The sequence below is a fragment of the Talpa europaea genome (genome assembly GCF_964194135.1).
Source record: "Talpa europaea genome assembly, chromosome: 2".
NCBI lineage: Eukaryota > Metazoa > Chordata > Mammalia > Eulipotyphla > Talpidae > Talpa > Talpa europaea.
In genome coordinates this window covers 21,857,036-21,872,636 of record NC_140068.1, presented here as the reverse complement: position 1 = coordinate 21,872,636, position 15,601 = coordinate 21,857,036, and the positions used below count along the sequence as shown (strand labels likewise).

The following is a 15,601-nucleotide window of genomic DNA, read 5'->3' as shown; positions in this document are numbered from 1 at the left end:
GAGAGAAGAAGCTGCAGAAGAGACTGAGGAAGAAGCAGGATGGAGCCAGGAGACCTGGAGGAGGTGCATGGAGCCTAGACACGTGAAAAAACTGCGCTTGTCTTTTGGTCGTGGACTGGGTGACACAGATGTGGGTGAGACCCGTGGGGAGGTGACAATGGCAGCTTTTATCTTGATGTTGATTTTGCTCTTTTTCTTCCGGGCTTGTCTGGTTGTTTCTGGCCCTTTTCTGTGGATCCCCACTGGAAGATGCTTTAGACTTGCGGCAGGCTTTGGGGCCTTGCTCTGGGCCAATCCCATTTGGATGGACTTTTACCCACGAGGGGACGGGTAACTTTGGGTGCTTCATTTAGAAACTAGACTCTTTGCCTTACCTGTATTGTTTCCTAGTTTTATTAAAGTTCCTTCCCAATCAAGTCTCATATGTTTTGTGTTGATGCGGCGGATGGCAGAACCCATTTAGAATAGGCAGGTTTGCGGGGATTAGGCGGCCCCTCTCCCTGTCCTATAACAATACTACTTATGAGGGTAGGGAGATTTTTTCCTTCATTCCCACCAATCCTCCATTAATTCAATAAATATTTACTGGGTAGCTATTAAGGACAAGGATACAAAGATTAACCAGCCTATAATCTTCATATCCTGTTCAACTTTGATCTGCTGTGCTACCAGCCCCAGAAAGCACCGAAGCAGTAGCTGGCAGGTAATGGAAACTCAATCTCTGAACATGGTTCAACCTTGAACATGGTTAAGGAGTTTATTCTTTGAATAGAAGAGGTAAGAAGTGAGTGTCAGGAAGTAATTCAAGGCAGTGTGATATATTTTTGCTATTTCTAAGATTTATTTTATTCACCATTGTAAATTGATATTTATAATACAGCATGACTTTTACAAATAAAACAATTACCCACTAAGGCACAAGGAAAATGAGTCCTAGTTCATTTTACCTTTATATCCCGGTGAACTATCTGATTGTCATGGAGGTATTTTAATCCTTCCAGTATCTGCTTTGTATAAAAGCCAATTGTTTGCTCATTGTCTTTCAGAGGGCCCCATTTGGAACGAAGGAGAGCAGAAAGACTTCCTGTAAAGCAGGGCACAAGAAGGTAAAATTTTATTCAAGTAAGTCCTTTAAAGCACATTAACACTGTAAATTTGATTTAAGCTAATATTTATGAAATATTCACAGTGGCCTAAGGGCTGTACTGGACACTTGGGCTCAAATATGGATTTAAACTCTGAAGATACTTTTCAAATATAGTCATAAAAAAGCTGACTCATCGAATAATCTTAATTCAAGTCACAATGATTGAGATACTAAGAGACAGAGTGTGTGTCCCTACAATATACCACTTTAAAATGGGAGTAATCTTAAGCTAAAGACAATGAAGACCCAAAGACTCAGGAAGAGTTTGTGACATTCCTCTTATCTGCTGAAAGAATTTAGATAGAGGGTCTATTCCAGGAAAGGAATTATCACCATTGGTTAATATAGTACAGTAAGAGGTAGGTGTGGTAGATTGGGAGGAACCCTGCAGAATCTGTTAAAATTCCTCTGTCCCACTGTCTTAGCTTGGCCAAGCAAACACATTTGTCAAATATGTGATCTTTTCATCTTCTTGTGACTTTCCTTCCTTCCTTTTGAAGTGCTAGGCCCCTACTCTCTTTCTCTTTCGACCTGAATAAGATATATTTTACACACACACACACACACACACACACACACACACACACCAATTTTGTTAACCATCTTTGGAATTTTTAAGATCTGTGAAGGGTCCCTGAAGGTACCTAATTACATTTTTTCTCCAGTTAATTTGTCAAATGTTAATTTGACTGTTCAACCAACCAAGAAGAAACAAGAGTGGAAGGAAGAAATTTCCCCTCTGACAATATTAAAATAGTTTGGCTATTTATTTATCTGCTAATAAACTGCAAGGTAATATCTAATTTTTCTTTTAATGCAGGCAAATTCCACTCCAGTTTCCTCTGTTTTAAGACTCTAGACATTTATACTTTTTATTTACTAAATTTATTTATTCATACAAGAACTGGGGTACAGGCCAGAGGTGTGGGGAAGTGAGAGGAGTCACCAGAGATAGAGTGGGGAGCACAACATGCAGATGGACTGAAATACACTTCTGAGGGGAGCAGTGGGCAAGACAGGAGAGGTCTGCTGCGCTGTGTGGATAGCTCCCTGGCCAGCCAGGAATCGAGCTTGTGCTGTAGTGGCTGCGGATAGCTTCTTAATGTTGTATCTTAACCCCTTGCACCAACAGGGAGGCCCCGCATTTATATTTTTTAAAGAAAGAAAAATATTTCTTACCTCCTGGGACCTGCTCCATAAAGATTTTAATGAAACCATTCTCACTGAAAGAGCCCAGATACTGGACAATATTTTTGTGCTTAAGATGCTTATGCAATGCTATTTCTTCATGTAGAGGCTGGGAGTATCTAAAAGACATAAAAATGTCAATGAGCTAATTACGTACCCAGACTTTAGTCTATACATGTAAGCAATACAAACTGAAAATGTCAGCTAAAAAAATACCCATATATATAAAATAAAATATGACCATTTAAGGCCCTTATTTCTCATAACATAAATTCTGTGATGTTGAAACTGTGGTAGGGTCTGAGAGGAAATGTGTAGGCACTATTCTAAGCCTTCTGTACTTATATATATTAACTCATTTCTCACAATAACCTCATGAAAAGATACTATTAATATGCTTATCTTACAATGAGGCACTTGCCCAACATCTCAAAGCTAGTAAGTAAAAGAGCTACCATTTGAAACGAAGAAAATTGTTAATTATCCAGATGACTTACTGTCTCCATTAACATGACTTTCTATTCCATTGGTCTCATAACATAACTTTATTATTCCCAAAATTATTACCCAGGGAGACAGAAATTCCAATAACTTTGTTAGTTCCAGAACTTACTGAAAAGCATATTCTCTCTTCAACAAAAACCACAAAATCACTTACATCTCAAATCTCCTTAAGATCTTTGCCTTAAAATCTTCATCTTACCATTAACTCTATTGTATTATACTTCTATTTCTTTTTTCTATGCAATCCTAACCAAGACTAAAAGGTCAGCTTTAAACCAGACTTTAAAATTATATATTTATCAAAATATAAAATGAAAGTATTTTATATTTTTGGCATAATAATATACTTTTGACAATTATTTCAAGTACTATAAAGCTGGTAAACTTTTTTTTTTACAATAAAGCAATTTTTTTTTTAAAGATTTATTTATTTATTTATACAAGCACTGGGTACAGTCAGAAGTGTGGGAGGGTGAGAGAATTCACCAGAGCCAGAGTGGGGAATAGAACAGGCAGACTGACAAAGAAATACACTGCTGAGGGGAGCAGCGGTCGAGACAGGAGAAGTCTGCATGCCATGTGGGACCCTTGCCGCTGGCCAGAGATCGAACTGGTGCTGCAGAGGCTGCGGGCAGCTTCGCAGCCCAGCGCTCAATCACTGAGCCACCAGGGGAGGCCCAAAGCTGGTAAACTCTTAACAATCCTGAATACAGTGTAACTCTACTAAAATTATTGTATAATTAACTATAGTAGGGTATCAGCAATCATAAACTGAGACTCAAAGCTATTCCTTAATATTTGTTCTGTTGTACAATGCAGACTGCAGATGTGAAATACAAACCAGGTGCCTCATACTTGCTTCAATCCTACATGCAAAAATTACTTAGAATTTACAGTGACAAATCTATATCAACAGAATGCCAATAATAAATACTAGAATTAGTTAATATTGAATAATACTATTTTCATGGAGTTTTTCAAGGATAAGCTTTCAAGCTAAATAATTAGCAGATTACAAAAATTTTCAGCTTAAACAAATTTATAATCTGTGAATATTACTCAGAAAGTTGTCCACCAAAAAATTGACTTGTATTTTAGATCTTTCATTCATTTCATTTTTCTTTAAAATTGCTCCAGAAGTGGGTATTAAACTGAACCCATTAAAAGGGTATCCACTAGGACAGTAACATTATTTGATAATTACTTGAATGAGTTAACATGAAAACACTAAAATATAATGTTACCACAAAGATACTTAGGTAATGACCCTCAACTTGAACGCCATTTGCAAGCTCTTTTCCCCAGGGGATTTCAAACATTTTCACATTAGTTCAAGAATGCTCTTGATATGCATGAGATACACCAGTGGAAAATATTTGGGCACATTCTACAGATTTAGGAGATCAAGATGACTGAAAAATCTGAAGCAAGCAATTAAGTCAGTTTCTGATGTACAAAAGGAATCCCACCTACTGACCCTCTACTGAAAATCAGTAATGAATGCTGAAAGGTAAGATCCTGCAGAGGTAAAAACACTACCCCCACCCATTATGTAACCCAAGGATAACTCAAAAGATAAAATAATAGTCAATAGTCAGGATTCTTAACTAAGAATAAAAACTCTTCTCCAACATGGAAGTTAGTAGTAACATCCAATAATTTTCACTAAGCATGTAAGTGCTAAGACCTCAATAAGTACGAAATTATGTTTTTAGAATGTGAAGGAAACACAGAAGGAACTGTTTTTGTTGCCACGATCCTCGTCACAGATGGCCATGTCTAGTGCATGCTGGAGCATACATTATTTACATCCCTCCCATTACCTTCGCAAGGATTCTTTGTGACTGATGTCTTTTTTAATGGAACATCTCTCCAGGGCACATAGATGGAAATACCTTTGTGTTGTATCTCATAATAACAACATGATAGACTCCACAGTCATCTTCTTTGTTGGTAACAAGGATGCCCTGCACCAGCTGTTCAGAGAAGGGCTGTTCACGAAAGTGTTTTCAAACAACCCACATGACAATGATGTGTAATGGTTACAGGATCTTTGTTGGTGTTGGTGCGCTGCGCTTGGTGTATGCACTTGGTGTGTGCCCAGCCGTAGTTGAATGAATGGAAGCTACATAGTAATTTTATTTTTCCTAATATAATTGCTATTGTTTTACCATTGGTTTACACCACGATCTAAGTAGAGGTGCACAGTTATACCACGGGAGTGCAGTTACACACCTCATTATGTGTATATACCACACCCAACAATTGTGATTTTTATATAACATTTTCTTCTGGGTGCTTATTTAAATTCATCTAGTAGTAGGAGGGGAAAGGATGTTGCCAAAGATTAATAAGCTCAGCTACAGCAATTTAGTAAGGACACCCCTTTAAATTTTACATTGTTTCAAAATCTAGCTTAAGTATAAATTAAGAACCCATAGGGATATTTAGCAACAATTTTAACATGACAAATATAATTATATACGCTACTTTAGGTATTGAATGAATTTCTATTACTATTTCATAAGAATTCATAAATGTCTCATGAATTAACCAAGAGAAAACTACAGCAATACCACAGAAAATATAAATTGAAACCATACATGAGGCCCATAGCAAGAGCTATTTACCTGCCCACTCTCTGTTCTTTTTTCTATGACTTTGTTTGAAGAGAAAAATGACCAGTTAAAAACTATTGAGTATCTAACTTCCCTTGTAGTTAGTTAGGGCTGGTCACTTTTAGCCAGTGAACAGACATGAACTTATGCTAGACATCTCTGGGAGTTTGCTTTCCGTTTTCTTCTTCCTGCCTGAAATGCAGATATGGGGGCTGGAAGGCACAAAGGCCCCCTTTGAAAGTCAGTACGAAGGGGTTAGGACCTTGGACATTGGCTACAAGGAAGGGGGTGATATGTCAGCTTGCTGTCATCAGAGAAGACCTTTCTGAAGGCTTAAAATTTGAAATGAGACCTAAATGATGAACATGAGGTACTGCCGCCAAACTTTTTACTCTTCAGAAATTCTGTCCTGTTTCCCCAGAGATGCTTCCTTCCCTATTGATCTTGTACTCGAACCACTGAATGGTTCAGCAATAATCCCCAGAAGGAGCTAATTAAAACCATGGCATTTTTAGACAGTTTCATTAATCATATCACAACCAAATTATTTTTAAAAATATTATTATCAACTCGAAATATCTTAGAAAAAACATCTTTTACTAGTCACAATGACTGTACCTGCTATCTCTCTCTGGGATTTCCTTGATAGCGATTCTGACCTGGTTGCTTAGGTCTCGACCTGCATACACTATCCCGTAAGTGCCTTTTCCTAAAACGACTCTGTCACCGTTTTCATCATATTCATAGTCATACTACAAAAGAAAAAACGGGGAGAGAAGATTGACACATCAGTTACATTCTACATTTTAAACATCAATATTTTTCAAGAGCATTTTTTCTTAATTTATCAAATGGCTTTAACAAGTGGAACAATAAGGTGTTGGAAGAAGCAGCCTCAAAAACCAAAAGATATGCTGTCTCAACATAAAGCAGATAGTGTGTCCATGTTTTCACAATTCTTATGAACACAGTGGGGATTATGTACTTAAATCCATAAAAGGGCTTCTCCCAAATGCTTCCTTGAAATTCTTGTTTTTCAATGATTCTGGATATGAGTATGATTAGCATCAAGTCTATGAATGTCTAGCACCTCTAAATAATCTTTCATTTGTTTTTCAACTTTTGATATAGGCAAAGTATTTCACATTCTGCCATGAGGGAAAATACCACTTAAAGTCTTTGGGTTGGAAGAAAATTTTGAAGTCTTATAAATAGTTGATGATAAGCTAAGTATTGTTTTTACTTCACACCAATTTCCCTAAGACAAATTTTTTTTTAAAAATGAAAGGAAGGAGAATTTCATGTTTGATGTATAAAGGAAATATCTATAGTCTAAACCCCAACTGTCAAGCATACCAGTCAAACAAGAAAAATTGGATCAAAATGAAAAGGGTATAGAGAGCATTTGTCTTCAGATGTGGAGACATCATCTAGAAATCCACATACTTTATATTGGATTCAAACCACAGAATATAGGGTCATTACATGCTCAAGCATTGTCTCTGAAAACTGTGAAACTATAATTCAGCAGACAAGAACAGAGAATATGTGTTTTCTATTGTCTACGTTTTGAGTACAAAATTGGCAGCCACAGATAGATTCACAGAAAGGTTTGGTTGACCACTGGAAGCAATTGATTCCTAACATTGAAAAGCCAATACATTTAACATTAATAGTGAAAAATAATCCACAAAGAAGATAGTAATCATGGATATTTACACTCAAAACGGTCTTAAAGCAGAGCTGATAAAAAGACAAAGAAAACCAGACAAATATAAATCACAGTGGGTCTTAATAGAATTCTTAAAAAAATTGGTATGTCTAGCAAACAGATCTATAAAATATGAAAGTATCAGACTGTAAAAGGAAGCAGTGATACAAAGATAATCAGATTACTCTGAAATGGGCATATATTCTTTTTTTTTAATAAGTATTTTTTTTTATAGAGGCATGTTATTTATTTGTTTGTTTGTTTGTTTGTTTGTTTGTTTTGTTTATACATGCACTGGGTACAGTCAGAAGCGCGAGAGGGTGAGAGAATTCACCAGAGCCAGAGCGGGGAGCAGAGCAGGCAGAAGGACCAAAGTACACTGCTGAGGGGAGCAGCGGGCGGCAGGAGAGGTCTGCGCACCATGTGGGACCCTCCTCTGGTGGCCGGGGAGCAGCCGGGGATCAAACTGGCGCTGCAGAGGCTGCGGGCAGCTTCACAACCCAGCGCTCAACCGCTGCGCCACCGGGGAGGCCCTGAAATGGGCATATATTCTTGACTTGAGAAATCACTGCTGTAAAGGATGCAGGAGGTGTGGGGCATGTCATTACCAGCTCCAATTTATCTCCAACAGGTTTCCAAGTCTTGATAGAAGCAATAGGTTGGAGTCCCTTGGGAAAGCCTTGCCCAATACCAGGCTAGGACTGTGTGAGCACTGACCTCCTATCATGCACCTTCTCTGACTAAGGACAGGGGCCAAGCTCTGAAAGGTGATATCTATGTTTCCAGTGGTGACCCTGAGTACCCATTCCTAGGTACCCTGGTTCGTTAGATAAATACTCCTATTCTGGCTGCCTAACATAGAGCTGAAGATTGTCCTAGTCCGGAGCAGGAGAAAGTTATGTTTTCAGGGTAAAGGAATAGGGAGCAGGAATCACTTAACAATTACCCCAGACTAGAAGATAAAGCTAGGCTCCAGTAAAGAGACATTACATAGTCCAACAATGCCACCAGTAAGAACCCAAGTCTCCACACTCAATTCCTTTCTGGATTTCCACCATGCTATGCCATCCATGATGGAAATTTACCAGCCAGGACCAGGCCAACAGGAGGCAGGCCAAGAACCATTACCTATGTAGCTCATCTTTGTCAATGCTTCCAATCAAAGGAATAGAAACCTTTACAGTGAACCTAGTTCTATCATCACCATACACTATTATAAGTTAAAAGAATAAAAAAAAAGAATTAAAAAAAATAAGCTAGCTCATGTGATGGTCATTATAAGCCTGTGCCAAAGTAGGGAAGATCTATGACTAGCTCCAACTTATAAATGATCAGAAATATCTCTTCCAGTGAAAGTATTTCAGAACTGAGGTTTAAATCCAGCTTACAAGATCCCAGATTCTGTGTTCTTTTAAGTACTATTTCCAAACACTGGCATCATAAAAGTGTTCCAGCATACTGTTAATGTCCACTGAATATCCGCTCACCTGTTCAAGCTGACATCTGGAAGCCCCCTAGACTGTACATTTCTTTCCTTTACTCCTCATATCAAAGTGATTGCCAAATGCTGACAGATTTATTCTCACTTGCTATTGCCTGAGGTCAGGGCGGCCCTGCTTTTCTTCTCTACTGCCCTCACTCTTCCAGCATCTATCACTCCTCTTTCTCAGTCTACATCCCAAGCATAAGCTCAGCTCTTTGAAAACCAGGACTTTATCTTTAATTGCTCTGTCCCTTGTCTCAGCAATCTATCTGACTTGCCATGCTCAGTGATGATCTGCTGAGTTAATTAATCAGGCTTAGAAAAGTTGATGAGAAGCTTTAAAAAATAGGTGCCAAACAGGGACTCCCTGGTGGCACAGGGGTTAAAGTCTCAGCACTATCAAGCTATCCTCAGCCACTGCAGCATGAGTTTGATCCCCAGGCAGAGAGCTACCCACATGGCACATCAGACCTCTCCTGTCTCTCCCGCAGCACCCCTCAGCAGTGTATTTCAGTAGATCCGCCTATTCTCTCCCCGCTCTGTCTCTGGTGAATCCTCTCGCTGCTTCCCACCTCCGGTCTACACCCCAGTTCTTGTATGGTATTGTATAAATAAATGAAAATAAATCTTAAAAAAAAAAAAAAAAAACAGGTGGCAAACAAAACATTCAGTCAGTATCAGTTTATCTTTGGTTGAAAAGAGTTTTGCCACAGGGGTATTTATTATTTATATTTAAGGACACTCTTTAAGTTTTAGTTCTCCTCAGGAATCTAAAGCATCAAAAGATTATTATTCTTCTTTAAAGATTATTAGGTATGGGGCCTCTCCTGGTGGCGCAGCGGTTGAGCGCTGGGCTGCAAGGCTGCCCGCAGCCTCTACAGCACTGGTTTGTTCCCCAGCCGCCAGCGAGGGTCCCACAAAAAAAAAAAAAAAAAAAAAAAAAAAAAGATTATTAGGTATGGAAGTTGACTCCTGACAACAAAGTGGTCACAGCAAAATTCATAAGATCAAGGGGACTGAACTCACTCCAATGAGTAATTGCTACTTGGGTTCTTTTTATCTTCCCTTTCTATTCTTACGAGATAGAGATATAAACTGAAAAGTCAGGATTGAGGAGACCAGCCTGCTCTCTAAGGGCAGAGAATTATCTGTGTGGTAGCCAGATAAAGCAGAAAGAAGCTGGGCCAAGGACTAAGAGAAGGCAGGGTCTGTTAAATGCCAAACGAGGAGAAAAAGGGGGGTGGGTGGGTAGGTGGAGTGTTTCAAAAAATAAAAAGTAAGAGTACACTGCTTATATATATTGTATTCCATTTCTATGGCAATAGGGTAGCAAATCAGGTTGTTGCTAGGGGAAACAAGTGCATTTTGAAGCAATGATGGGAATACTTCTAGAATCATCCTTCTATTGTTGTCTGCCCACCACAGTCTAAACTCGTGCTGGGAAGAGAATGAATGTAGGATGACAATACTGACAAGGCCAAACAAAGTGGTGATTCACTTAGTCCTTGCTCTGTCAAGGGACCTCTAGTAACACAACCACATTCTCAAAAGCCACATACTTCCCGTGGTACTTAATCACACTAGGTGACTAGTCACCACACAGACCGAAAGGTAGCTTTGTAATTTTCAGTCTGCATTGCCTTCTTAGTATGTAAATGCTAAAAATATTAATTATGATTGATGGCATTAACAGAATGCTGAAAATGCTGCAGGTACAAAGCTGTAGATCTAATTAGCTAGATCTCTCTTCCCTCTGATTTTTCTCAAATATCACCCTCTCAATGAGTCTCCCCTGACATCTTTGTCTAAAATTGTACACACCTTTACCCTGCAACTTGCTAAGCCCTTCTCTGTGTTATTTAAAACTGATCATTGTCATCCCCGGCTGGGGAGACACCCACATGGTGCAGCAGACCTCTCTTGGCTCACCTGCTGTTCCCCTCTGCAGTATATTTCAGTCAGTCTGCCTGTTCTGCTCCCCGCTCTGTCTCTGATGAATGCTCTTACCCCCCATGCCTCTGGCCCATGCCCCAGTTCTTGTACGCATAAATAAAGAAATCTTTAAAAAAAAAACACTGATCATAGTCAAACACATGATATAGTTTAGCTATTTATGTTGTTTCTTGTCCATTTCTTATTAAATTATGTCCAATGAGGGGCAGAGATTTTTCTCCATGTTGTTGTATCCCCAGCACCTAGAATAGCACCAACCACATAGGAGGTCTCTAAAAAACAAGTGTTGAGTGAATCGATGGGATCTATTTGGATCTACCAACATGGTGTGAAGATAATTTTAAATTGAAAATAACTGAATAAATAATAGCCACAGGAAATAAATATTACCTAAACATTTTTTGCTGACCTCCTAAAAAATACAGCTGCCATTATCCATTCTTCGGGACATTTAGGACATTTGTATCTGAATGAGAAATGACATAATAAAACCTTGTCAAAACTTTTTATGACTTCCATTTCTCATTGATTTCCCTAAATTTTGCTTTACCTTGAAGTCCTAGTAAGGACTTTTCTTATTAGGATAAATTATTATATTATTATTTTTACATTTTAAAAGGACAGGTGTATTAGGAAAAGGAGAAAGAAATAAAGGGGCACCTGCATAGACATAAGTGGGCAGGAGAGCTGCTTAAGATAAACTCTTAACTCTAGCTGTTCAACTGCCCCTTTTTTTGGGTCCTCCCATTAGCATGAATAGACTTTCTTTTCTCCTGTTAATCTGTCTTCTGTCAGTAAATTTGCAGGTCCCCTATCACTGAATCTGAGTTGGTGGAGGAAAAAGTTTTTTTCTTCCCAATAGAATGAATAATGAGTAACAAAAACTGATATATCATACAACATGGTAAGTAAATGGCTTTTCAGACAGTATAGTAACTGTGGGTGTTCAGATTCAGATCTGTGTAAAAATAAAAATAGGATGTAAAAGAAAAATAAATCAGTGCGCTGCTTGATGACTCCAAATTGATTTAGATTATTTCTAAATCATAATTCACTGTTAATGTTTGTGAGGCAAACCATTGGACAGGGAAGTGGTAGGTATTTCATCATCCTGCATGTATTTGAACAAAGGAAAACCTTCCTTTTGTCCTGTTTGTCCACACTCCACCCACACATGGGATCAACTTTCTCTTTAAGCACACTGGAAGCTGTGCAAACAGGCTCACTGGGTCAGTTGTTATGATTGCCTCAGGCTCATGTCAATCATTTGCCCACTTGGATTAAAAAACTGAGGTAGAAATGCATATAAAAAAGATGAAGGGCGGGAAGAAGAGGCAAGAAAGGGGAACAGAGAGAGAGAGAGAGAGAGAGGAGGGGGCAAGGTGAGTAAGAGAAAAAAATGTATGTGTCAGAAGAGGAGCAAAGAGGGAGACAACATATTTTGTATTGAGCAAGAAAGATCTCAGTTATTCATATATTTCCCTACCCCCAAGGCAATTTTAAAAAAGAGATGAAAAAATGGGTTGATAATAGCTTGGTTATGGTATTCATACTTTCTTTCTTTTTTTTCTTTTTAAGATTTTTATTTATTTACGCATACAAGAATTAGGTTGTACATCAGAGGCTCATGGGGGTGAGAGGATTCACCAGAGACAGTGGGGAGCAGAACAGGCAGATTTACTGAAATGCGCTGCTGAGGGGTGCAGTGGGCAAGACAGGAGAGGTCTGCTGTGGCATGTGGGTCAGCTCCCTGGCTAGAGATCAAGCTCACGTTGCAATGGCTTATGACAGCTAGATAGCACTGTTTTTAACCTCTGCACTGCCGCAGAGGCCCCATGCTTTCATTGACTTAACATTGATTAAACAACTTCCAAGCTAGTGTTCCAGCATCTATGCCACCCCCTCCAACTGGCCTCTCCTCCCCAACCTCCAAGTTTGAGATATTATTTAAACAATTCTGGCTTCATCACACCACAACATCAAATCCTGTAGCATCTACTGGCTGAAATTCTGCTTGGATTAGTGTCACCTTGTGAGACTATGCGATTAAGAGCGAAGCAGAATCACAGTCCTGTCTTGAGATGTTAACAGTCTGGTGCAGGCCACTGAATCACAATGCATTGAGAAGAGTCAGGGCAAAAAAGACTGCATAAGAATGACATTAGAAGACAGAAAAGTAATTCAAGGAAGTTGAAAATTGATTCAAAGAAAAAATGATTTGAATTGGATCTCTGTTCCAAGTGGGACAGAGCAGAAAAGAAATGTGGAGCCAGAACTACATGTCAAGCCCAGAGACGGGAAAAGCTTGGCCTTCTGGAAAGGAGTTTGCCATTGCTGGACCAAGGAGTGGACAGGAAGGGGTAAGTTACAGACAGAAAGTTAAGATCACTGTATTTTAAATGGCATCAAGGTTTTTAATTAGGGTAATGACAGGATTAAATCTGTGTGAGAGATCTCTTCAGGGATGACAGAGACTGCATATGAACTGAAGGAGATCAGACTACATGAGAAATGATGATGACCTGAGATTGGGAAAGTGGTGAAGAGGATGAAAGGAAGGGGCTAGAGGAAAGACTGGACATGAGGAATAAGGAAGGCTAGAGCAGAGGTGATGTGCCTGGTTTTAATTACTGGATAAATGCCCTTGCTATTCAAAGTGCATGGAGAGCCTACGACTAGGAGAGGAAAAAATAATAGGGACCATAGCTGATAAGGATTAGAATCTTTATGCTTAATAACCATCAACTGTTCAATGATTTTAATATAAATTTGTAATAGATTGAATTATTTAAAATACAGCTTCACCCTTTTTCCATGTCAACATAATGAGTTGAGTTAAAAACATGGTCTTTAATCATAAGAAGTTTCTTTTTCTGTTTAAAAGCAGAACAGTCCTCTGAAAGTAGGTTAGAGCTATCTTTGAAATAACTTTGTAACAATTTGTACTAATCTTGAAAGTTATGAAAAATTTCAGCTAGGAAAGAACAATTAAGACCTTCTTGTTCAGGGGCCTCCCTGGTGGCACAGGGGTTAAGTCTCAGCACTATCAAATCTCTCCTGTCTTGCCTACTGCTCCCCTCAACAGTGTATTTCAGTAGATCTGCCTGTTCTGCTCTCCACTCTGCCTCTAGTGGATCCTCTCACCACACCAGCAACTCTGGCCTAGACCCCAGTTCTTGTATGCATAAATAAATAAAATAAATCTTCAAAAACTATTCATTTGAAAAGTGGTCAGACACTGATTAAAAAAAAAAAAAAAAGACCTTGTTCAATTGTCATTTAAGGAATGAAATCACTGTAGCCCAGCAGGTGTATGAACCTTATTCAAAGTTATGTTGGCAAAGTTAGGTGCAGAGCCCACGACTTCCATGGCCAGCACTGAATCTCACTAGAACCAGATTTAATCACTTGGAGGATTTGACCATGACCCTAAGGAACCTCTCCCATAATCTTACTATTTCAAAGAAGCCTTACTATTCAAATCAGAAAGTTAATCTTAATGTTGGCGTCTGATAGGTCCTTCAAATGCCAGGAAGTCAAAGGATTAGCTTCAAATTTGTAGTTTATAAATCCACAGCACAACACTTTGACATCACCGTACGTGAAATTAAAAACATTAAAGACCATCTGACCTTCCCAACATTTTTATTTTGGACAAAGGCACTTAAAGGTTTTCGGAATAATTGACACATTATTGAAATAATTTAAATTCTATTTTCCAATTGAGGTAAAGATCAGAAAATAACTATTCTGCATACAAATCTTAACCACTGTCCAAAGATTATCTCTAAAGTGATTCTTGTTTACACTCTAATGGAAAGTGGAGAAATTATTTTTGGTCTATCACTCATGGACTAAAGTTCAAGTTCAGTTAATGGCAATGAACTCATTTAAATCATATAGATATATATATTTTAATATACTGAAAAACTCGTTTTAATCAAGACTGTTGAAAATATCTAAGGAATGTTACCAAATATGTAATGGAGCTATTGTATATTTTGCAAACATACACGTTAAAGCTATTTAATAGCTCATACTGTAATGATGCTGTGGTTAGAAAAGGGACAGTCATTGAGAGAGAGCCAAGATGGAGCTCAACATGACAGTACAGAACATCACTACATCCATTCATTAATGCTGTCCCCGAGGAACACCCTTGCCTCTCTTCTGCCCTACAAACCACATCAGCGACATCACTAGTTGTGGTATAATGCATACGATGTCAAAATACTTAAAGCAAGTATGCTCGAATTCAGGGTACTGGTGATACAGTCCAACAAGAATATTGTAGAAGTATTATGGGACTATTCCGAAATTTTAAATTATTCTGGTGAAATGCAAAGAAGAAGTATAGAATGTTTTTCTAATATTAAAAGAACAGTATCTCTGCACTACTTGAGAAGGGTGTATTAAGAGCACTTGACTGAAACACTTGACTGTTGCATAAACAGTTTTTTTGTGGGGTCAGCAGAACACTAAAGATTACTAGAAAGATATCTGAGAATTTCCCTCCTTATTTAGTCATATTTTCTTTAACTACAGGATACATTTTGAGAAATACATCATTAAGTGATGTTTTTCAGTGTTAATGTCACAGAAACCTAAATGGTAAAGTCTACATCTAAATGGTTGATTTAATCAATAATCAATAGCACAGTTATGCTATTTTCTATGTTTTAGCTAAGATGGATTATGTTCTCCAAGGAAAGGTATGAAAAAGAGGATAACAATGATAAAAAAAAAAAGTCAGCAACTTATGACATTGCAGAAGAACTTTTATGAATTTTTCAGTCTGTCATTTTATGATTTTATATTACTAATGGAACTGTTTTATTTTCCTTGTCTTTGTTAATGTTTACCCCATCAGCTGCTGTGTATCAATGGATATGAAATTTAAAGCACATGAAAACAGACATAATGAGGTATAGTCAAAAGAGCATTGAGGTAGGAGTCAATATATCTAGTTCCTAACACAACCACTTGAATCAGAAAAC

The 15,601-nt window shown here is 38.2% G+C and overlaps 1 protein-coding gene across 1 annotated transcript in view; it reads right to left on the bottom strand.

Moving 5' to 3' along the window:
• MAP3K5 (mitogen-activated protein kinase kinase kinase 5) overlaps nt 1-15,601 on the bottom strand; it is a gene marked incomplete at both ends in the record, with an annotated part of 210,548 nt that overhangs the window by 42,250 nt on the left and 152,697 nt on the right. The window contains 3 exons of the mRNA XM_084228474.1: nt 948-1,084; nt 2,327-2,454; nt 6,076-6,209. Coding sequence (XP_084084600.1) covers nt 948-1,084; nt 2,327-2,454; nt 6,076-6,209 — 399 coding nt within the window. The remainder of the gene's footprint in view (nt 1-947; nt 1,085-2,326; nt 2,455-6,075; nt 6,210-15,601) is intronic.